Source organism: Trifolium pratense, linkage group LG4 (assembly GCF_020283565.1).
Source record: "Trifolium pratense cultivar HEN17-A07 linkage group LG4, ARS_RC_1.1, whole genome shotgun sequence".
NCBI lineage: Eukaryota > Viridiplantae > Streptophyta > Magnoliopsida > Fabales > Fabaceae > Trifolium > Trifolium pratense.
Genome location: NC_060062.1, coordinates 11,221,223 through 11,246,293, shown reverse-complemented (window position 1 = coordinate 11,246,293; position 25,071 = coordinate 11,221,223). Strand labels below are relative to the sequence as shown.

At 33.3% G+C, this 25,071-nt stretch overlaps 3 protein-coding genes across 3 annotated transcripts; 2 read left to right on the top strand and 1 right to left on the bottom strand.

Moving 5' to 3' along the window:
• The first annotated feature begins 8,707 nt into the window (after positions 1–8,707).
• LOC123921708 (21 kDa protein-like) lies at positions 8,708–9,589 on the top strand. Its single transcript, XM_045974357.1, has one exon. The coding sequence runs from the start codon at positions 8,770–8,772 to the stop codon at positions 9,376–9,378; it is 609 nt and encodes a 202-aa protein (XP_045830313.1). The 5' UTR covers positions 8,708–8,769; the 3' UTR covers positions 9,379–9,589.
• Positions 9,590–17,396: 7,807 nt separating this feature from the next.
• On the top strand, positions 17,397–18,429 carry LOC123923264 (pectinesterase inhibitor 4-like). The gene has a single exon (XM_045975952.1). It carries the CDS (start codon positions 17,425–17,427, stop codon positions 18,064–18,066), a length of 642 nt encoding a protein of 213 aa, XP_045831908.1. The 5' UTR covers positions 17,397–17,424; the 3' UTR covers positions 18,067–18,429.
• An 859-nt stretch (positions 18,430–19,288) lies between these two features.
• LOC123924331 (UMP-CMP kinase-like) lies at positions 19,289–23,921 on the bottom strand. The gene is made up of 9 exons (XM_045977187.1): positions 23,706–23,921; positions 23,545–23,610; positions 22,773–22,827; positions 21,697–21,814; positions 21,461–21,617; positions 21,093–21,173; positions 20,905–21,012; positions 20,100–20,165; positions 19,289–19,695 (listed from the first exon to the last, which is right to left on the bottom strand). Exons 1-9 carry the CDS (start codon positions 23,760–23,762, stop codon positions 19,681–19,683), a joined length of 723 nt encoding a protein of 240 aa, XP_045833143.1. The 5' UTR covers positions 23,763–23,921; the 3' UTR covers positions 19,289–19,680.
• Positions 23,922–25,071: the final 1,150 nt, after the last annotated feature.

The window sequence follows — 25,071 nt, the reverse complement described above, 5'->3', positions numbered from 1 at the left end:
ATCATACATAGAATCTGTAGATTATGAGAATTGAGATATACTTGTAGTAGGTCCAAACTAACTAACTTGAACATAATAATTGTCTCTTATCGTATCTTAATTTGTTCACGTTACTATTGCAAATTAATGTTTGTTTCTTACTCACCTAGAGCTTTCGATGGGAATATGATGTTTCCCATCATTTAGCAAATTCATGTACCCCACATCAATTACAACTTGAGAGATGATTTTAACATCATATATATCCGCAAACAAATAATAATATCTTCCACTATTCTCTAATCTTTTCCTTTGCAGCCATTGGTTATTTTTAATTTTGGAAGTATATGTTGACTAGGTATGATAGAGAGCTAGACTACATTTAGAGCAAGACAAGACAAGATGAACAAATTAAGTAAATTAAGGGACATATAATTCCTTCTTTAGAGTACTTTGCGTAAATAAAATGAAATCACACTTAAGAGCTAACGAGAGCTATCAGCTCATTCCATGACGAACTTTCAAGTTCAACAATAAAAAGATATCTCAACGATGTCAGATAAAGAGATTACATTTAAGCGGATGACTCCTACAATGTAGCGAGTCAAAGTTTAAAATTTGGTTAAGAGAGATAATCATATTTGAACTTCAACATTTATATAGTCTTAGACAACAATAAAAAAAAATTAATAATTATATTGTCTTGGACAATACTAGGACTAAATAAAAAATTCAAATGATACAAGTCCTTATACTTATGGGAACTTTAATTAATATATTAGCCGTTTCAAAAACATATTCAACAAAAATCATAACAACATACAATAAAGAATGATATAAAAACATAATATCTAGATGAAATAAACATAAATAATTTACCAACGAATAATAGATCTCGATGAAAAAAATCGGATTCTCTTTTCCAAAATATTTTGAAATTTTTTTTGCTTCGGAAAATAGATTCCTTATAGTTTTAAAAGGGACAAAGGAAATTTTGGAGGGTCTGGGAAAAACATAGAGGTGTAAAGAGAAAAATTCACAAAATATCCATTTCATAGGCAAACAATTTATTCAACAACAAAAAAGAAAAAAAGGCCCAAATTAATATTGACACATCCAAGTATCAGAATTTCTTTTGGCGCCCCTTTTTTTTTTTTTGCGCCCCTTAAAATTACTAAAATACTTCTTCCGCTACTTAAGTAGCGGATGTGTAAAATTTTGAAAATTCTATGTTAGGGTTTTTTTTATTCTCAAATTTCTCATTTTTATAATGTTCGCTAGCGAGCGTGTAAAATATTGAAAATTTCATTTCAGGGGGTGTTTTTTTCTTAAATTTCTCATAATTACAACGTCCGCTACTTAAGTAGCGAACTAAGTTCACTACTTAAGTGGCAGACGTATAAAATCTTGAAAATTTATGTTTTTTTATTAAATTTCTCATTTTTATAATATCTGCTACTTAAATAGCGGAAAGATAAAATATGAAAGTAGAAGGACGAGCGAGAAATGTAAAGGGCGCCAAAAGAAGCTCGCTCCAAATATGCATGCAGAAACGCGGGTCCAAAACCAGTTTGTAGAAATGTGCATTTTCTTCTTCTTCATCTTTTTTTTTCTTGAATTTTATATGTTGTACACATTTAGCTTAATTATTTAATTCTCTCAAGAAAAAAAAATCACTTGAATTACTAATAGTTGTTACCATAAAAAATTCAATTCGAATATAGATTCTTCTAAATAATTCATTATTAACAAGAGCTCATTATCTACTTGAATAATGTATGTATATATTTTGAGATATTAATTTGTTTTAATCCTCCAATATTTTAAAAAAAGTTAGGATAAGAGACTTGAGCAATACCAACAAGATGAAGGATAACTCTTTTTAAGTAGCCATAAGGTTGATGATGATATTAATTTGAAGTTATATTTTGATTTATTTATTGATTAGAATTTGACTTTTTTTCATGTTATTTGCAAGGAAAACTATTTTTTATGTAATTAATATTACTTAAAATTTAAATGAAAATGACTTTATTTTAAAAAATTACGTTTTTTATTTTATTAGAGGTATATTATTAATATTAGAATAGAGCCTCCGATTTGATTGGGACGGACACGCTATCCATGCATGCATTATCTCCTTGGAACGTGACTTTGTTTTTTTTGAACAAGCCAAAATGAGATATTTATATAAACAAAAGTCTACTCAGCACAAGACGTACCAAGGAAGACTAAGTAACGTTACAAAAAAGTCAAAATACAAGGACCAAAAGAAACTATACAAAACCCAAACAAAGCATAGGACTAGACCACCAACTATGGCAGTTCAAAGCTAAAGTACTACTCGTCGCTTTCAACCACCTAAAAGAAAAAGTCATGATCTTGTCCAACATATGATGCACTGTGTTTGCTGAGCCTCTGAATAAACCACCTAAATTCAGTTGGAACGTGACTTTGTTCTTATCATTGTTTCGGTTAGTGGCGCTATAAACATGAAACATATGTAAAATTAATGTCAAATTATCAAGTTACAATGAGTTTTATCCGATTCTAACACTCCCACGACCTTCGTGAGTCTCATTAAACTTGAGAAATATTCGACTAGCTTCTATTTGACTCTCTTTGCATTCACCTAACCTTCGATGTATAGAGGGAAATTCAGGTGACCTTAAATTTGATTGTTACTCAATATCGACTAACAAGTTTATTTATTTTTAGGTATAAATATTTACAATAAAGATAAAATATGATTTTACTATTTTCATATAAGTTTTAAGTTGTTTTGATAAATTATCTTAATAACTTATAAAAATAAGCTTAAAGTAGTTTATTAAAGGTAAAAACATATTATAAACATATTATAGTAAGTTCTCAATTAGTCTTACAAGTGTTTATTTGTTAGATAAACTCAAATAACTCAAAAAAAAAAAAAAATTGGTTACCATGATATTAATTGGTATGAAATTCTCACCGTCATTATCGATAATTAGTCTCCTTCGGAGAACCTGTGGGGCACAAAATGTGGGTTCTCCTCCCAACTGAATTTTTTTCATACGCATGAGTCAGGAATCGAACCCCTAATCATATGCTTAAGATGACCAATATCCTTACTATGGCGTAATTCATTGTTGGTCAAATAATTCAATTTTAATATCCCGTATGGTGTAATTTTGTCGGTTTTATGCTAAATATCCACTATGTGGGGGACTATGTACAAGTTGTAGAAATTAGAATCACGAAACGTGATGGCAAATTCTACCTCAGAAGAAGAATCATAATCACTATTTTGGGCTTAAGGACCTACTCACATTAATGTCACTCTTTTCTGTTCAAAATCAAAGGAACTAGAAACCCCACTTATAGTCTCAATTTTTATTAGAACAAACTTAATAAGTTCATGCATATATAGTATAGTATATGTGTTAAGAAAGCAGTTAATTCATCTTGAAGTTTGTTTTGTTTGATCCTAGGTAGTTAGTTGGTTAGTCTAACTACCAAAAGTTGTTAGGAATTAGTTAGGCCAAGGTAGTTACTTGTAGCTTAAGTAACAAGTATAAATACACCTTAGTGTATCAATTGTAATATAACTTTTTGGCCCATTAAGGATGAATAAAATTTCTATTTTTCTCTAAGCTTTTCATAATCAGTTTTTCACCAAAATCATCAAGAAACGTTTCATCTTGTTAAACACAGTTTTTGCAAAACTGTGTGTGTGTGCCCACAGTCAAGCCTGCGTGCCTGCTGAGCTTGCCTGCAACCATCCTCTGAAGTGCAACAGAGTCAGAGGCAACACATCCTCTGAACCGTGCATCCTCTGAACCAGCCAAACTCTTGCTTCTGCTGCGCCAACAATTGGCATCAAGAGCCTGGTTCAATCACAGGTAACAAGAGTGAATTGTGAAGGAATCAAGTGGAGAAACACAAAGTGAGCTGTGTAGATTGATTTCTTGAAGATTCAAGATGAACACCCAAGGTTTTGGTACAAACATTCTGATTCTTGATGGAAAGAATTGGGATAGATGGAGTGCAGTGATGAAATCCTTATTTGGAGCACAAGAGTGTCTTGAGGTAGTGGTGAATGGATACGATGAGTTGGGAGCAAATCCAACCAATGATCAGAGAAATACCTACAAAGAAAACAAGAAAAAAGACTGCAAGGCTTTGTTCTATATCCAGCAGAATTGTGATGCACAGCATTTTGAAAAGATTTCAAAATCAACTAAGTCCAAAGAAGCTTGGGATATACTCGAGGGTTACCATGATGGTGGAACCAAGGTCAAGAAGGTGAAATTACAGGCCTTTAGGAGGCAATATGAGTCTATGGTGATGGAAGAGGATCAAAAAGTAAGTGATTTCTTCTCAAAACTTCTTGCACTTGTTCATCAAATGCAAAATTGTGGAGAGACTGTCACTGATGAAATGGTAGTAGAGAAAGTGCTTAGATCCTTAACTCCAAACTTTGATAATGTGGTAATAGCTATAGAGTATGTGAAAGATACAGCTACTATGAAAATTGAAGAATTACAAAGTGCTTTGGAAGCACATGAGATTAAAGTTCTCAGTAGAGGTTCAGAAAAGAAAGAACAACAAGCCTTGCAAGCTCAAACCAACAAAAAAGAAGATAATGGCAAGAACTACAAAAAGAAAGGCAAAGATAAACCAAAGTGGCTTAAAGATCAGAGTTCAAAAACTGATGACAAAGCTGAATCCTCTAAAGGAGGAGGTTTTGCCAAAGGTAAAAACAAAAAGAAGAACTTTGATAAAAGCAAGGTGAAATGCTACAATTGTGAGAAGCTTGGCCATTTTGCAGATGAGTGTTGGTACAAGAAAGATCAACAAGAGGCTAATGTTGCAGAAGAAAGTGATGTAAAGTCAGTCTTGATGATGGCTACTATAGGGGATGAGTGTGAGAAGAATGAAGAATGGTTTCTTGATTCAGGGTGTTCAAATCATATGACACCACATAGAGAATGGTTAACCAATTTTGATGCAAGCAAAAAGTCTAGTATAAAACTAGCAGATGGGAGAAAACTTGCTGCTGAAGGTATTGGTAACATAGTGATCAAAAGTAAGAAGGGAGGTAAAGTGATCATCTCTGAAGTGTTATTTGTCCCTAGTATGAATTGCAATTTGCTCAGTTTAGGTCAATTGGTGCAAAGAGGGTTCTCTGTAAGTATGGAGGATAATGCACTGAAGCTGTTTGACAAAATGAAGAACTTGATCTTGATGTGCAGCTTGTCAAACAACAGAACCTACAGGTGTAAAATCTCAAGTGTAGATATGATGTGCATGTCTACCACAGTGATTGATGAGGTTGAAGCACTTTGGCACAAAAGGTATGGACACTTGAACTATAGAAGCCTCAGTGATTTAAATTCTAAGGAATTGGTGTATGGCCTGCCTAAGTTTAAAACTAAGAAGTCCATATGTGAGATATGTGTGAAGAGTAAGCACAGTAGAAAACCTTTTGTAGCTGAAATGCCTAAGAGAGCTAGTGGTGTATTGCAAGTTATTCATAGTGACATCTGTGGTCCATTTGAAGTTGCATCATTAGGGGGAAGCAAGTATTTCATCACATTTGTTGATGAATACAGCAGAATGATCTGGTTATACACTTTGAAGCTAAAGAGTGAAGCTTTAGAAGTATTCAAGAAGTTTAAAGTCTTGATTGAAAAAGAAAGTGAGAAATCAATTAAGATCTTGAGAACAGATGGTGGTGGAGAGTATACCTCAAGAGAGTTTGAGAACTTCTGTACTAATCAAGGCATTACACATGAAGTTACTGCTCCATACACACCACAGCACAATGGACTAGCTGAAAGAAGAAACAGAACATTGTTAGATATGGCAAGAAGCATGATCAAGCAGAAGAATTTGCCACACAAGTTCTGGGGTGAAGCAGTACTTACTGCAGCCTACATTCTGAACAAATGTCCAACTAAGAAACTGAAAGTTGTGCCAGAGGAAGCTTGGTGTGGGAGGAAGCCAAGTGTGAAACACCTCAAGGTTTTTGGCTCATTATGCTACAAACATGTACCAGATGCTAGAAGAACCAAACTTGAGGATAAAAGTGAAATAATGATACTCATAGGATATCATCCAACTGGTGCCTACAAACTATACAATCCAGTTACTCAGAAGGTTCACATTAGCAGAGATGTAATTGTGAATGAAGAAGAGAAATGGAAATGGGAGAAGGAACCAGTGTACAATAGTGAATTGCAGTCAACTTTCATCTATCCAAGTTCAAGTGATGAATCTGATGGAGGTGATGAAGGTGAACCTGCTGCTGAAACTATTCAGAATCAAGGTACTGATAGTGATGGTAATATGAATTTATCAAGTGATGATGATGATAGAATTCATATGATTGCAAGGACTCAAAGAACCAAACGTGTACCAGCTAGATTGAATGATTGTGAAGTTACTCAAGACAATGCAGTGAATGATGAGGGTGATCTCATTCACTTTGCATTACTAGCTGATTCTGAACCATTGAACTACAGAGATGCTTTGAAAAGAAATGTGTGGAAGAGGGCAATGGAAGAAGAGCTGAAGTCAATTGAGAAAAATCAGACTTGGAAGCTAGTTGACTTGCCAGACAAGAAAAAGAAAATTGATGTGAAATGGGTGTTCAAAGTGAAATTGAACCCTGATGGCACAATTTCAAAGCATAAAGCAAGGTTAGTTGCTAGAGGATTCTTACAGAAACATGGAATTGACTACAATGAAGTGTTTGCACCAGTTGCTAGAATAGAGACTGTGAGATTGGTTGTAGCATTGGCCTGTAAGAACAAATGGAGCCTGTACCATCTGGATGTGAAATCAGCATTTCTGAATGGTCCACTTGATGAGGAAGTGTATGTGTCACAGCCTCCAGGTTTTGAAATAAAAGGAAAAGAATCAATGGTGTATAAGCTGTATAAGGCACTATATGGCTTGAAACAGGCTCCTAGAGCATGGAACAAAAGGATTGATGACTTTCTGATTCAGATAGGGTTTAAAAAGTGTGCTGCTGAGTTTGGTGTATATGTACATTGCCCTAAAGATGAAGATATAGTCATAATCTGCTTGTATGTTGATGACTTGCTCATAACTGGAAGTAGAATTGCAGAAATTGCAAAAGTGAAAGACAAGCTCAAAAGTGAATTTGAAATGTCTGATCTTGGTGAACTTTCATTCTTTCTAGGAATGGAATTTATGAGAAGAGGAGATGGTATAGTAATGCACCAACAGAAGTATATTGGTGAATTGCTTGAAAAATTTGAAATGGAAAGCTGCAATCCATTATCAAATCCATCAGAAACAAATACAAAAATTGATGAGTGCTCAGATGAAGAGAAGGTTGATCCAACTGTGTTCAGACAAATAGTTGGCTCATTGAGGTATGTGTGCAACAGTAGGCCTGATATATGCTATGCTGTGAGTGTTATCAGCAGATTTATGCATGATCCAAGGAAGTCACACATGATAGCTGCTAAGAGAATCCTCAGATATCTCAAAGGTACTTTGGAAATTGGCTTGCTATTCCCTATTGGTACAAACAGTGCAGGGAGTACTTTGATAGGGTATTCTGATAGTGATTGGTGTGGAGACATAACTGATAGGAGGAGCACATCAGGGTATGTTTTCAAGTTCAACAATGCTGCAATCTCTTGGTGTACAAAGAAACAAGCTGTGACTGCTCTCTCATCTTGTGAAGCTGAGTATATAGCAGGCACCTTTGCAGCATGTCAAGCAATTTGGTTGAATTCAGTGATGATAGAAATCAAGTGTGAACCAGTGAAGCCTCTAATTCTAAGGATTGATAACAAGTCTGCTATAAGTCTTGCTAAAAATCCAATTTCACATGGCAGGAGCAAGCACATTGCTACCAGATTTCATTTCATTAGGGAACAAGTGACAAATGGAATGATTGAAGTGCAATATTGTCCAACTGAAGTACAGCTTGCAGATGGTTTTACTAAGGCTGTGAAGCTTGACAGGTTTGAGTTTTTGAGGAGGAGCTTAGGACTGGTTGTTTGCAATTCAAGCATGAATTAAGGAGGAGTGTTAAGAAAGCAGTTAATTCATCTTGAAGTTTGTTTTGTTTGATCCTAGGTAGTTAGTTGGTTAGTCTAACTACCAAAAGTTGTTAGGAATTAGTTAGGCCAAGGTAGTTACTTGTAGCTTAAGTAACAAGTATAAATACACCTTAGTGTATCAATTGTAATATAACTTTTTGGCCCATTAAGGATGAATAAAATTTCTATTTTTCTCTAAGCTTTTCATAATCAGTTTTTCACCAAAATCATCAAGAAACGTTTCATCTTGTTAAACACAGTTTTTGCAAAACTGTGTGTGTGTGCCCACAGTCAAGCCTGCGTGCCTGCTGAGCTTGCCTGCAACCATCCTCTGAAGTGCAACAGAGTCAGAGGCAACACATCCTCTGAACCGTGCATCCTCTGAACCAGCCAAACTCTTGCTTCTGCTGCGCCAACAATATGGCTGTTAAAAAAAAAAGTATAGTATAGTATAGTATATGTGTATAATCACCCTTCCCCCAATGGTACCTTTGTCCACATAAAAAACCGAATTTTGTAGTTAGGAGGATCACATTTCGGGATCTTTCTATTGGCTTAATTATCTTTATTTTATAAAATAAAGTGCGTAGGGCCCTATTATGCCACAAAAAATAATTCAATATTCCACAAGATTATGAAAGAAAATGTCCTATATATTATTACCTTCATTCTCAATTTTCATCATCACCCCAAGTCCCAAGATATAGAATAAAATAGGAAGAAAAAAATGGAAGCAATTTCTTCAAAGATCCTTCTCATAATTTTTTCCTTTGGTTTAATCATACACTCTATCCAAGCAAATGAAAGACCATACCAACAATCCAACAAATTATTCATTAGAAATACATTATTCATTAGAAATTCTTGTCGCTCCACATCTTATCCAAGACTATGCTATGTCTCCCTATTGAAGCATGCTCATTTCATTCAAACAAATCACATGCTTTTAACGGGCGCGTCTCTAAATGTGACTCTTGCAGCGGCGAAATCAACTTCGGCTTTGATATCAACGCTCGCTAAAAGCCATGGGTTGAAGCCAAGAGAGGTTGCGGCTATGAAGGATTGTGTTGAAGTGCTAAGTGATTCTTTAGATGAACTCCGAAGGTCTATCAATGAAATGAGTCATATTAGGGCTTCAAATTTTGAGCTAACGATAAGCGATGTACAAACTTGGGTTAGTGCTGCTTTGACGGATCAGAGCACTTGTACCGACGGATTCGAAGAGATCAATTCCAAGGGCAATATTAAGACAATAGTGAGAAGGATAATTGTACAAGTAGCTCAAATGACTAGCAATGCTTTGGCTTTGATAAATAAACTTGCCACTTCTAAATAAACTTGCCATTTTACATGATTAAAGTAGCTCAATTAAGGTCTATAGTTTTTGCAGCTTCAAAATTGGAGCATTGTTGATGTAATTGATGTTGCATATTCTCAAGTTATGCAGCATCAAAGTTGGTATACTTCAACTCAATTAGTGCGCATAAGATTGTAAATTTGTAGCCATTAATTATTGAGATTTATGCCAACCACACAAGTGAGTGAAATTGACATTTCTATTGGAATTTTTTTATGAATTAGTTGTTGTAGTTGATTGTTGGTTGTGGGGGTAAAGTAGTTGAGATGTCACTGATTTTTTTTATTTTTTTTTTTTTTTTTATAATCAAGGTTGGCCCAACACATATTGAAGTTTAAGGGGACATTTTAGATAAGTCCTCTTTTTAAGTTTATAGTTGTATTTTTCAAGCAAAGTGAATACAAATCATTTATTAAATTAATATAATTAATTTTTTTTAATGAATTATGTTAATTATTAATAAAGTGAATAAATTTAATTTTTATTGAAACAATATTAGTTTTAAACAAAATTTAATAATTTTAATTTCTAAAATTGTAGGATTTGAGGCTATTTATCCAATAAACTTTTTATATTTTTTGCATGTAATTAATCAGATGTCGCACTCGCATTACATGAGAAAATGAATATACATTAAAAAATTTATATTATCTCGCGCATGTTTCCTTTGAAACAATGTGGGACATAATATTTTTGTCAAGCAACCTTTCCACATAGCATTACCGACAACCTTTCCTGAAAATGAAATTACATATTTACATTAGTTTATTTTTTCTATCTCTCGAAACTCACTTGTAGTCGACAATAATATGTCTTCATTTACTCAAAGCTTAACAATATATTCACATGGTGTTTTAGTTGGGACCTTTGGTGTGGGTGAAGTTGGATAATTAGTTGCAAGTTTGGTCTATATATATATAGGGAGAGGATAATATTGTTGATAAACGTGACAACGTGGTAGAGGGAAAAACTATTGGAAATGGAATACATAACTATGACTAAGGCAGTGGTGTACACTGTTGTAAAGACTAAAATGATCTAATAGAAGAATAATGAACAAACAATGACCAAATAAACAGTCTTTTCTAAAAATATTATATTAGTATATGTTGTATTCGGATTTAAAAAACAGTTAAAAAATAATTTTTACAGCCACCGAAAAGATTATTGGGTTGAGTCGCGGACTAGGTCACTCTCTTTAAGACGTTTCGTGGCACTGTCCAAAATTGTGCAAGCAGACTATCAACCACGTCGTCCCCAGGATAAAACAGCTCAGTTACAACTGTATACCGATATGCTACTGCACGGTAGAAATCGGTCAAAGAATACACCTTCTTGAATGGTACTACAATATCACTCGAATTGATGCTACAACATCAATCTATGATTCATCGGTGATTCAGTGGTACTACAATACCACTCAAATTGATGCTACGACATCAATCTATGAATCAACGGTACTATGATACCACGTGTATTGATGATACTACAATATCAGTCAATATAATGACATTGAGGACATTCCAATATGGTACTAAGACCATTCTCAAATCAAAGGGATAATGATACTAAGACCATTCTTTATTTGAAGGAACTAGTGATACTTTTATCACTCATAATATAAACCAAATTAACAGTAATAAGGTTTTTTCTTTTATTCAAAACTTCAACTTATGAAATATTCTAATATGCATAAAGTAATTTTGTTAGAATTAAAAGTCTAACAACACAATAGAACAAGTTCAATATAGACATATCAAACTTGAAATCTCCAAAGAAAATTCATGTTTATAATCAAAACATAATTGAGAATCAAATGACTTTTTTAATCATCTTTACCGAAAAATAACTTTCTAAATCATCTTTCGAAAAATAACTTTCTAATCACCTTAAATAATCCTTCTAAGAAAAAGGTTCTAACATGTTTAGTATAAAAATTATAAATCATGATGAAATTCAAAAGAACGGCTTTTATCTATAATAGTTTCATGAGATAGCATCTCAGCATTACAACAGACATATAAAAGATATTAACTAACCTCAAAATGATCCTCCGATGAATTGCAGTATGGCAGGTATATGAAAACTAAGGTGCTAGAGAATTCCAACTATACATGTAAGCCAAACCAAAGCTAATTGAAAAAATCAATCCAGGTACCTTTGTGCATACAAACAATACTAAATGAATTTTTTTTCATACAAAGAGGATGAAGACAAAACTTCCAATACATAGTGCAAAATCTCAATTTTGTGATGATATTCTCAATAACTTGGAATGCTAACTGCATAACGAACAATGATTTTATTTTTTTAACATTGAAATATGATATGCATCATATTATTTGAGATGCTTGCCGTCACTATATTGAAGGTTGCGATGTATATGCATATATTTTCTTAGTGTAGCCATCAATTGGAGTTATTCTCCCATAAATTAACAGTTACAAAATTAGGGAAAATAAGTCACAATTAAATAAATAAATGTGAGACTTAATTTTATTTATTTCCTCAAAATACACACTAGTATGTTATAACACACTAGTATGTTATAGTATTCGATATGAGACTCAATTTTATTTTCAATTCACACACCAATGTGAACTTTGTTCCAACAGTATACTATTACTATGTTATTGGTTTAATTTCATTTCACTTTTTGTCTCTATTTATATATTTGTCAATTTGATCTCAGCGGATGTTTTCCCTCAAAAAATGGTATTTCTCAAAAACAAGTGACTTATTGCTTCAATATTGAATTTAGTAACAAAATATCTCTTTTGACACTAAAATTCACATTTTTTACACAAAAATTTGCAATTTTTATGGCAAAATACATGAGTTGAGATCAAAATTACAATGAATATAAAAATAGAGGAGCCAAAAATTCGGATAAAAAAAATTAACCATAAAATAAAGATTCACAATATTAACTTTGGAATTATTTTACAATTTCTTGTATATATTATGCTTTTAAAATTTATTTTTTCTTTATTAAATTATACTTTTAAACTCGGTCCCCCTAAACTAAATTTTTTGCTTTGTCCTTGCATGCAACCGAGTGTAAATGTGATATGTGAATCTATTTGTAGGACTCAAATATCAGGGTCTGGGATAAGTAGTTTGGTGTACATAGGGTTGGGAATAGGCCAGGCGGCCTACAGGGGCCTTTGGCCTGGCCTGTATAAGCCTGGCCTGGCCTGGTTATTAAAAATGTCAGGCTTAGGCTTTGAAAACGGCCTGTTTACATAAATAGGCCAGGCTTAGGCTTCTAAAAAGGCCTACGAAGCCTGATAGGCCGGCCTGTTTATAATAATTATTATTTATATAATATTATTATTTATATCTTATAAAAAAAATATTATTTATATAAATATTATTAGCTTTTAATTATTGCGACTTTTCATAATCGTATTTGTTATTTTATTAGTTTTTAATTATTGTGTTAATCATATTATTAGCTTTTTCTTAATGTTGTAGAAATTATAAAAATTTAAATGTGAACTTTTTAAGGCCTGTTTAGCCTATTTAAAAAAATTATATAGAGAAGTTTTAATGTAACACAGGCTTTTAAACAGGCTACAAGGTCAGGCCAGGCTTTTAAAAGGCTCAGGCCAGGCCAAAAAAAATAACATTTGATAGGCCACAGGCCAGGCTCAGGCCTGAAAAAAAATCGTAGGCCAGGCTCAGGCCTGTCAAGGCCTGGCCTGGCCTGGCCTGTTCCCAACCCTAGGTGTACAAGATGTGTGAACGTTGTAAAATTGTAAATTTTATATTGGACTATATATTCATCCATCCTTGTAAAATCGTCTTCTAAGGTGGGGTTGTCTCTTTATTGTGAGGCCTTAGTAATCTTCAAAATATATGTTGGATTTGAGTTCTTTCCAATACACCCTCGTCTTCAAAGGTGGTTCTTTTTTTATGGATCTGGTTTTGTTTTCCTTTTTTTTCTGGTGTGGATTTGGTTCTATTTCAGCTGCCACCGTCTCTCTTGCGGTGGTGGTCGTGGCTCAGGTGGTGGTTGTGGGTTTTGGGTGTTAGATGTGTTCTTTGCTCTGACGGTGATGGTGACATGGTGGTGGTGGTGGTGACGTGGTGTTCGATGCTGATGTTGTGGTGTTTGATCTGGCACTAGTGTGTTGTTGATGTCGCATGTGATTGGTTTTCTATGATACTTGATTCTCTGACTGCTTTCCAAATTTGTTGAGATTTACAAGATTCGTTTTGAGTCTCTGATGGTTTCCAAATCTGTTGAGATTTGCATGTTTCTTTGTATCTGCAGGTTGATCTCTACCGCGTCGGTGTTGACTGTTTGGAGGCGGTCTGCGAGCTGAGACGTATCTGCCTAGGTTCTCTTTCTATCGGTGTCCCATCAACTTTTGACTCAACGGGCTGCTTTTTGGATTCTGATGGGCCGATCACTTTTGATTCGAGAACGGGAGTTAGTGTCTAGTGGCATATCTATGGGTCGGGTTGATGTATTCTCTGGTAGTATGGAAGCTGAGGATTGTCTTTCTAAGACTGAGATTAGAATTAGACATCTATTAAGTGGTGTCTGTTTTGGTATTTTCATTGATGTTCCGGTTATATACGACACTTTGTTTTGTAGTCTCTCTTTTACGGGTCTCTGTTCGTCTTGTACATAAACCTGGTTATTAATAATAATATATTTGTCATTAAAAAAAATTGATGCATAGATATAAATGGCGGCTAGCTCAAATTGATAGATATAATACAATATTAATTTTTTTGTATTAGACAATTCATCCTTATAAAATTATAAAATTGATCTGTAATTTAAAGAGTCTCTCTTTATAAACTATTATCAAACTTTATCTTTAACATATGTGTAACTTGGTATTATCAAACTTTATCTTTAACATATGTGTAACTTGGGTTTTTTTTTTTCTTTTCAATAATGTAGGTCTCGATCTAAACTCTACTTCATGGATGGATGTTATGTTATCATTAGGTGACATGCATGATTAAGAGTTTATGATTTGTTTTACCACCACTTAAGCAAATTAATCACCACGACTTTATTAAGCGCATTAACCGGATCAATATTGTTGGGCTAGTTTGTTCCAATAGATAGTAGCACGACATAAGCTATAAGCTAAGGGAGCCACTTCCGGACCACTCTTTGAGATACCGCATTCCAAATATTAATTTTTTTATATTCTTTTTGGTACATTCCAAATATTACTCTCTCCAATTTCAAATTATATAAATACAATAAATAATCTATAAAATATATTAATTTAATCTCTAAACTATACGAAAAATCGTCAATTTTAGTCTCTAATATCTAACTTTAATCTCTAGTGATTTATATGATTTTTTTAGTAAAAGAGGGCTAACATCCAAAAATAAAAGAACTATAAAATTACATGAATATTTATAGGCATGTAAGCCCTAAAAATGTCATAAAAAAGAATACTTGAAACATTATTGGGAGGAGTCTTTATAACATGATGTTAAAAAAATTCAGAGAAAAACGAAAATAGTCGGCCAATCAAATATTTCTATTTCCCTCTCGCCAAGTATGATGTCATTTCAACAAAATGATTTAAAGACTACTACTTTATCTAATTTTTTAAAACATTGAAGATAATGACATCATAGTAATACATTGACATTTTAACTATGTTGATATCGATGTGCCACGAATACAATTCCCTATAATTCCTTCCAAAGGGTTATTAATATGAAGTAGGAAAAATAAATGGTGGAGTATAAATCAAACTTACAAAAACAAGATTAATTAAAGCGATAATTAAGCAAATCAACTAAGTCTTTAAAATACTCTCTCTAGAATAAATTGATAATTGAATCAACCATGAATTTGGCATTAACCAGTTTGCCTACACATGTATTTCTCTTTTTTTAATAATATGAAGCAATTTTCCACTTATTTTAAGCTTCTGATGAACCTGATTTACATTCGTAAAACTTGGACCAAGAGGATGGAGTCACACACACTCAAGCCAAAGATTCGTCTAGTCTTTAGCATGAGCAAATTGAATAGCAAAAATTACAGCGCAAATTTCAACATAACGAGAAGTTTCAATACCAATATTTGGCTAAAAATGCACCTACAAAAGTATCAAGATGATCTCTAAAAATTCTCCCGCAAGCAAAGAAATTTGGTGATCTTCTAGATACTTCATCAATATTACACTAAACCCATAAACTTGGGGGAATTATACAAATAACTTTCTTAATAGATGGAGGAGGGAGAGGAATGACAATTAACATCAAAATGTGTGAGAATAGTAAATTCTCTAATAGAAGAAAACATGTGACCTTTGGGGTGATGGGTTCAATGTTTTAAAAACCGGACCGGTCATCGAACCGGCGAGGGTACTGGGTCATTGGTTCATTGGTCGAACCACTGGGTCATTGGTTGAACCGCATGACAAACCGGATTAAACCAATAGAATAAACCGGTCTCTATAATAAAACTATATAGTTATTAAACCGGTCAAATCAGATAACTTTATCTTTAAAAAAAATCAGATTATAAAAAAATCATAACACCTAAAAAAGAATTACCTTTAACGTGTCCTACTACTGTAGCTTTGTGCAATCAACAACTTTTAGAAAAAGCAAACAAGTGATAACTTGTTGCCAACTCATATTTACCTACTCCTACATGGTCTTGGAACTCACAAAAACACCCACTAAGTCACATATAGCTAGCTATATTTCCAAGACACTCCAATTCAATATCCAGTTTCCGTTTCCACTTTCCCACATACTGTATTCTACTAGCTACTAGTAATAGTAATTAATAAGGGTTGGTCATATAATTCATTCACTTATTTTCTTTTATTGTAACATGTAAATAAACAAGTCTAAAGTCTTCTTCTTGATTCTTGAGAGTATGCATGACAGAAGTATTGTTCTCTCTTCTCTACCTGATTTTTTTTCTAGATCTTCATCTTCTTTTTTCTCACTCTCTCTATATGGTGGGAAATATCCTTCAAATCTTGTCATCGATGATTCTCCGGTTCCGATCTGACTGAGATTACCGTTGCTCACCTTCTCTGTTCTGTGTTCTCTCTTCTATTTTCATCTATTTTCTATTTTTTTTAAGAAACGAAAGAAAAAAAAAGTGCAAGCATTTAAACCGGCGGTTTTTGAAAACCGCCGGTTCGCCGGTTTTGTCCGGTTCTGCCGGTTCCTGCCGGGTCAACAACATGAACGATCCAACACTTGAACTAGACCGGCGACCCCTCCGGTTCACGGTTGAACCGGTTCGACCGACCGGTCCGGTCCGGTTTTTAAAACACTGGATGGGTTGCTTGATGAACAAGACATTTAATATAAGTCAAATCACGAGAAAAAATGGAAGGAGTGTCATTAAATATGATATTGTTCCTACATTTCCAAATATCCACAAAATATGACAATAGCTGCAAAGATGATCAAAATGCATGCCTACCAAAGAAGACGATTCATTATAATACCTAAATTATGTTATATTTATATAAAGTTATGTTGAGGAACTAAATTAAAGAGAATAATCCCGCTATAAACATTAGTTAGTATGAACATTGTAATATGTATGAGTAAGAATTCAAATTCAATATCGTATTTGTTAATTATTTACTTTAAAGTGTTGAAACTCTAGTCACAAAACTATTTAACAAAAAGAAAAATAATTAAAAAGAATAATTTAGATAATAAATTGATAGCTTATTCATGTATGTGGTGTGCTTCAATACATTCCAATCAAAGTCAATTATGAGATCATGTGCAATCCCTGTTTTTTCCCTTAAATATTTGATCTTATAGTACATCCACGCGATCTAGATTCTTGTTATTACGTGTACTTTGCAATGCTACGTAATTACCATGTGCCACGTTCAATCCCTTCTTGCACGGTTCAGAGTTTGCTTGTAAACAAAATCAATTTATTTATCATACCAAGTTATCAAATTTGTCACATTAATTTGCATATAAAAGGCCATTTAATCCTTCTATGCATTAAAAGAACCAATACAAGGAAAGAAACAAAAAAAAATGGCATTGCAATTGCATACTCTTATTGAATGTTCAATAAGTCACCATAATCTCTTCAAAATAATTTTTTACTTTCTATTCATCTCAACTCTTATTCACTCTACAACATCTACATCCAATTGCACCAAAGATTCCACTTCAACAATTTACAAAAAGTTTTTAAAGACTCAATGTAATTCAACCACATACCCAAATGTTTGCTACAAGTCACTTTCTCCATACACATCAAAAATCAAAACAAACTCTTTAACACTCACCAAAATATCTATCTATCTAGCCCTAAAATCAGCAAGAAGTGCATCAATGACATTGAAAAGACTAAGTTCTAAGAAGCTAACACATGCCGAAACATTGGTCATTGCCGATTGTAGCGAAAATGTTGAAGACACGGTGGATTCACTTGAAGATTCGGCCGATGGACTTGTGCATTTGAATGGTACTACAACTAGTGATGAAAGGTTTCAATGGGATACTATAAAGACATGGATGAGTGCAGCTATAACTAATGAGGGAACATGTACGGATGAATTTGATGAAATGGAAGTGAGGTCTTCAATAAAGAAAATGATCAAAACAAGTGTTGGTAATCTTCTTTTCATGACTAGCAATGCTTTGGCTTTTGTAAACAGGCTTTCCTTCTAGATTATGGTTTTGGATCGCGGTTGTGGTTAAGCTACGAATCTTTAGTGCAGCAAAATATGGGAAATGCAGTTGAAGCAGTCGAAATTGCAATGTTATTGCAAAGACCTCAAAATCTTTTATATAATGCGACTACCATCGTGATTGCACACTACAATTTAAAACCGTGACTACTAGTCATTCGATTAAGAAACTATTATGTTAAAAGGAAATATGTTTCGATATATATAACAATTGGATTTGTAATTTTTTTTAGGGAGTTTATACTTGTGTGTAATGGTTGTTTCATGTGTTAATTATACTAAAGTTAATGTAAATTTGTGGATTCACTCAAATGGTTCTCATTAATGTAAAATTTGTTAGAAATTTTAATGGTGAGATCTCTCATTGCTCCCACGCCAGTGAAAAAAATTCACACCGGCAAGAATCCTTTCACATGTTATGATACAAATCTGGAATTTAAATTATTAAATGGATCATGCATCAAGCACATGTGGTGATTCAATATTTAAGAAGCACACGCATTGTACATGTTAAGTTTTTGGGTATATAGCTATCTCAACCTCTATCAATTAGCATCATTACTTTAACTCTGTCTATGTCTTCTAACCTGCTTGCATAAGCTGCATTTTTATAGATCATAAAATGAACAAAATTTATATTCATTGTCTGACTCTAATTCAAGAAGAAAAAACTTGTTTGCATTAAACTTCCATATAGTTTCATTTACATGTACATACTAAAGCTGGCCAAAGAGTTGAACTAGTAGCATTAAATGTCTCCCTAATTACCACATATCTAGTTCTGTTGCAATAGATAAATTACCAGTTCTTTAAAGGGTCTATAACAAGTAGCATCCACCTCATTTCCCTCCAACTATATCAAACTTATCACAAAAAAGTTCTTAACTATAAGAAATGAGTAAATATACAGCCTTATACATGCTCTTTAAGTTCATAGTTTGTTGAATGAGATGGGATTTATTTTCAGATAAGAATTGAGTTCCTTTCCAGACAAAAAAAAAATGACGTTATTTTATTGCAATGCACTTTTTTTTTTTTTAAGCATGCAATGCACTTTTAAATCCAACAAATAAATACCCCATCTTTAAGTACTTCACACATATTTTTACAGTATCCTCTCACTTAATAATAGGTTAAAGGTTAATCTCTTCTTATGCTTTTTTTTAACCAGAGATTGATCTCTCAAGATACCAAAAGCAAAATGCCTCCAAATATTTGTTTTTTATACGCAAATATAAATCGAATTCAGAATTACATATTCAAAAAGAATCCAGATCCTTTCACTAGAACCAACACATTGTTGTTATTACTCAACAATGCTTGCTTGTGTATCAAACATTTACATTCATCTCTTATTATGTCTGTCAAAGGGATAAGATTCGACAGCGTTATAAAACTCAAACCGTTCCAGCCAGTCACTTTGAAATTCTTCAGTGGATAAGTTTTAGAGACCTGCCAAATTCCCAAGCAAATAAACAAGGAATTTGGATCTTGTAGTTAACTAGTAGTTAACAAGGAAATATAGAGTCCTCGCAACATCCGAACTTCACCCAAATTTACAATGCTCTCACAACACAACCCATTCACACAGCTTTCATGCAGCCGTTAGCTGCATAGAATGATACAAGTTATTAGAGCTTTTAAATGATAAAATACAATTTTAATCGACGTAAAGTGGTGGAACCTAAGGTGGACATAATAGTTCAGAATTATAAGTTTCCAACTACCCAAAAATATGGTGTTTTCGAATGTTCCGTTTCTACCCCACATAATCAAGCAAATAAAAGCATGATCAATAAAACACGGCATGTTGATGAATGTATAGATTTCTGCACCTAGCAAATGCAGTCAAAACTAGTTACTCACTAATAATTGGATTTAGCTTCTCTAAAGTAACCAATCATTTTAGAAGGTAAATTAATGTCACCCTAATTATACGACAATTGGTTGTGTACGTGGCAATATGTATCTTGAGCATTTGTATTTAACATTATATGACAATTGAATGTATACCTCACATGCCGCAAAAACTGGCCGAACTTGCTCAAATATTTCATCCTCTGTTCCCACAGCATTGATCTGCAGAGATTAGCTTGTCAAATAATTAACTTATAAAGAAATGAACAATTCTGTGATTAGAAGCTGATATTTTATTAAAAAAATATATCCATTGCATAATTATCACAATTTAACACCCGACGGAACCCGAGAAAAACAAGATAGAGAGACTGTTCTTGCTGTCAGATTCAAATGGGTGTCACTGTCAGGTCGTTGGGTAAGAGGAAACAGTTAAAGACAGATTTACTCGGACGGTTTTAAATAAATAAAATTAATATCTATCAGATGTATCCAAACCCATCCGACATACTAACAGGAGTGCACTTTTAGGAGTACCTGGATCTGTTACTCCACCAGACCCATTACTCGCCCTAACTGTCTAAAAAGGATGGATGACGGTTTATTACACTTGTGTTATCTTTGGGTGGACCATTTTTAGACCGAATCTGACTGTGACCAACCGGTGTCCGCCCCTAATCAAATCTATACATAAAGCCCAACAAACATACAGTACAGATAACTCCTAAGTCAAATCATAAAATAAGTCAAACCCATAAATACTAGCTTGTGAATTTTCCCACCTGGAATAAATTAAACAGAATATTGAAGCAGCAAGGTAGCATACACCTTAAAGGTAAGTAACTAAAATATCTGTAACCAAAAGTTTAAGAAAAAGCAGTTTTTCAAGTCAAGGTCGTATAAGTCTCTTTATAATGCTAGTTCTACTAAATTCAAATGAAAATTGGAACTAAGCAATTACCCTGTGAAGTTTCCCTCTCCTTTCATAATGATCAACCACAGGAAGATTTAATGCCTCAAATACTTTAAGACGTTTCTTGATTGTATCTATATTGTCATCAATTCGACCCTGAATAAAATGAGTAACATATATCAGACTGAAGTTTCAAATCAGTCACTGAAATACATCATCAATGATTTGAGGAGAACCTGATTACGGCTCAGCACCCGTTTCACCATCTCTTCTTCAGGGCAATCAAAGAAAAGAACAAAATCTGGTTCTGATCCAGTCTGCATAATGAAGAGTATTTATTTGGTAAAATATGAGAAATTGTTTAAATGAAATTATTTGTTTTAATACGCAAAAAAAAGTGCATTTGAAAAGGTATAAACAATAAAGACAATGTGGCAAATTTGTAGTTTGTATAGTGCAGAGAAAAATCAGAGCTGGCACGAAAATAACCCAATACTATAGTATATCAATTCATTAACAATAGAAAGAAGCGGACGAAGGAGGAGAGAACGTTACTTTCTACAGCTTAAATTTAAGTGATAAAAAGTTAAGAACTCAAACTTACAATTCGTTCAAAAGCTATGCGATTCTCCTCACTTCTAGGGAAACCATCAATAAGAAACTTATGATTATCGCTAGATTCCATCTCTCTTAGAATCAATTTGACAGTCACTGCTGATGGAACAATTCTCCCTTCTCGAATTGTATCCAGAATCATTGTGCTATTTTTAAGTTTTTATTGTTAAAATCCCAAATATGCGCCAAGGAAACAAATATAAAATTAGAATCTGAAAAAATTACCCGTATTCACTAGCAGATTCCACCTCCTTCCTCAAGAGATCACCAGCACTCAGATGCTTAAATCCGAATGTTTCAACAATTCTTGCACATTGAGTACCTTTTCCACTACCCGGCCCTCCTGAGAGCATGAGAACAATGTTTTATTATAAAAAAATTATCATTTATTTAAGGCGCCAACCAAAAACAATAATGGATAGAATCACTAATAACTTGTGGCCCTCGATTTCTAGCATTAAAAATAAAAATATCCCAAGTATGTAACAAGAGTTAGTAGTCCTTAATTCATTTAGTCAGATCGCTTTCAAGATTCCAGATAGGTTAAGCTAAGTTATTGTATAGTTAGCCTTCACTCATCCTCATTTGTGTAATAATATCCAGCTAGATTGTGAGAACAAACGAACAATCAATTAAGTGATTAGTTTGAACCATTTCAAATACGTTTTTAATTTTTTTTACATGAGTTCAAAAACAGAATTAAAAAAATATGGCTGCTGCTTGTTTCTCAGCTTCAGCATTAACCATCCTTGATTACACTTCTCAATATCCTTGAATTTAAAGATAGTGACATTCAATTACAGACATTATCAACAATCAACATGAATTAGCTTAACTTATATATTTTGTTGTGGTCAATCTATGAAGTTACAAGAAAAAGGCCCTATCAACCTCAGTGGTGTACCTTCCAATTCTAATATTAAATATGACGACATATCCATATATAAGGTATAAGGACGGGAACAGTATGAAGGTATAAGGCATTCGCAAGTTAAGGGTCTATCTAGATCAGTGCTATCAGTGGCAGATTATGGCAGTCTGCCAAAAACTTGCCATATAAACATGGCATTGCAGCCTATGGTGGATATAGGCGTTGTGGCCTATGCTGGTTGGCAAAAATCCGCCATGCTATAACCCCCATGGCACCGAACGAAGGAAATTCAACAATACTGATTTAGATTGAAAAATGTTTTGTATTTTCATTTCTTATTTCCATTTAACTATTTTAGTTACAAAAATGCTACATTTGATTTCACTGCAACTTAATCAACAATTTAAACAATAAATGCATCCTTGTTTACCTAAAACAAAAGTTATAACCGAATCGACATGTTTGGGACAAATCCCATCCATTTCCTGCATCAAAGGGAACAAAGAAACAAAGGGATCATTGAAGTATCATACTCAAGACAATAGTATTCAAAAACGTAAACTCTTTGGTTATATAAACAGAAAGTCTTTGACACTCACAAACTGCAACATGTAAAATTAACAACTATGAAAAATGTTCAAGTTATAACACTGATATAAGATAAAATTATAACATTCATATCAATTGTCAACAAATTTAATATCACAATCAACGTTCTTAATTCCCATGATTTACTCAAAGAGTTCTATATTTAGGGACGGAGATAGTAATAGGTTGCAAGGATAATGAACCCACAATTCCCAAGGTCTAAGCACTTAGTGCGTGAGTTTCGCTGCTAGGCTAATTAGAACAACCCAATAAAAAATTGAGTAAACCACCAAATTAATCCCTAACTTTATGACTCTCTCAAAAAGGTCTTCGACTTTATTAACTTATCAAGTTGGACTCTATATTTAACCATGTGACATTTTATAAGCAAATCTCACCTTTCTAGGTTCATTGCATAATTAATTAATGTATCTCGACTCCAGATGCATTAATTATACTACAACGCCTATAAAATGTTACCGAGGGAGTATTTGATAGTGCTCTACAAGGTCAAAGACGAAATTATAACTGCTTTTCATAAAAATCTACAAAAATAATCATTAAATTATTGATTCTTCAGCGATGATGATGAAAGGGTAGTTAATTTACAGTACCTGAAAGTGTAAAGGCGATCCTGAGATAAATCTATGGGAATGAAAAGCGTTATATTTAGAAGCTTCCTGAAATCAGAAACAACACAAATTCTTCAGAATATGAATCGATGAAGTTAAAGAGAATGAGAATCAATAATTAGCTAAGTTAGTTAGTTAGTTACCTTTGTGATGTGAAGAGAAAGGGATGATTTGAGAGTAGCGGTTGCGCGTTTCCACATTTCAGATTCTTCGATTGTTGTAATCGATTTCAGTTTGATTCGGTGGAGTTACTCTGCGCGATGAGAGATTTTGTCAAACATGTAGCGTGCGTGCGTGGATACACACTGTTAGAGAGGAAAGGAAAATGAGAAGATGATGCACATGCATGTGCCATGACTAATGGACGGATCCGGATTCTCTGACTTTTTTGATTTTTTTAATAAAAATACAGAGCACCACATGGCTTTATTTAAGCTATAAAGATTGATCTGACGGATTAAAGAAATTGAAAGTCACGGTGCAGTTATCGCATCAAAGTTAGACGATCCATTTCCCTAATGGACAGCTCAATTTGTTTAGTTAATTAATGATAGTTGCAGGAGTGCTTAATAATTCTCAAGTCAACCCCATTGCGTCAAAAAAAATAATTCAACCCCATTAATTAATATAATTATAATTATTGTTTTTTATTATCATCCTTCCTAAATTTAAATATGTATTTAAAATTATAAAAAAAAAAATTAAAAAATTAAAAAGAAAAAATTTAGGGACATACCAATTCTCATTATCAATGTGAATATGTTGTTGGTGAATAATATGAAATAGATTTGTTAAAATTCTCAAAGACTTGAGCATTTCTTTGGTATAGTAATTTTGCGTTGTAAACATATTTATGAATTTATGAAACTTGTATTCGGTTAAATAGTGACGGATTGTATTTTCTTAAAGACATCCGGTCATACGATGTTGAGAAGATTATAGACCAGTCAAATTGAAAACCTCTGATATTTATGGTTGCTTCTTTGAAATGTTTAACAATCGGGCCATAGTCAAGGTTTGAGAAAGACAAATTGCAGTGGGGTTGGATTATTTAACTAATTTAAGCTGAGACAAATGATTTGCAAATGTATCTTTAAACCCAAATAAAGGAGAGAAAAAATATTATGTACCAAAAAAAAACCTTATATTGTAATTTTTGTTTTCACCACCAGTATCCAACCCACTTCTAATCTTGTTTAAGTATCAGTTCTGACATCAAGTAATTTCAACTTCCTTTTAATTGCACTTGCAGATAATCAAACCGTCATCATCCAAAATTTTACATTGAACTGTAATTAATTATTACTATTCGTGCACGGAAATTTGATAAGTTATAACTTAACTTATACTGTTCTCCTAATTATAACATATGGTAAAAAATTAATTTAACTTTCAACCTTCTCTTAAAAATAAAAAACAAACAAAGGGTTAGAGGCCCATTATTCAAAAAGTCCAAGCCCATTCATTACAGTTGTTGAGAAGATTATAGACCAGTCAAATTAAAAACCT

What these genes read in the sequence shown, in the direction of transcription:
- LOC123923264 (XM_045975952.1), top strand. Translation starts at nt 17,425, where the DNA reads ATGGCATTGCAATTGCATACTCTTATTGAATGTTCAATAAGTCACCAT.
- LOC123924331 (XM_045977187.1), bottom strand. Translation starts at nt 23,762, where the DNA reads ATGTGGAAACGCGCAACCGCTACTCTCAAATCATCCCTTTCTCTTCAC. An exon ending in GGTTATAACTTTTGTTTTAG is followed by an intron (nt 21,815 to 22,772) that starts GTAAACAAGGAT and finishes TCATGCTCTCAG; the next exon opens with GAGGGCCGGGTAGTGGAAAA. An exon ending in GCATAGCTTTTGAACGAATT is followed by an intron (nt 21,174 to 21,460) that starts GTAAGTTTGAGT and finishes TTCATTATGCAG; the next exon opens with ACTGGATCAGAACCAGATTT.
- LOC123921708 (XM_045974357.1), top strand. Translation starts at nt 8,770, where the DNA reads ATGGAAGCAATTTCTTCAAAGATCCTTCTCATAATTTTTTCCTTTGGT.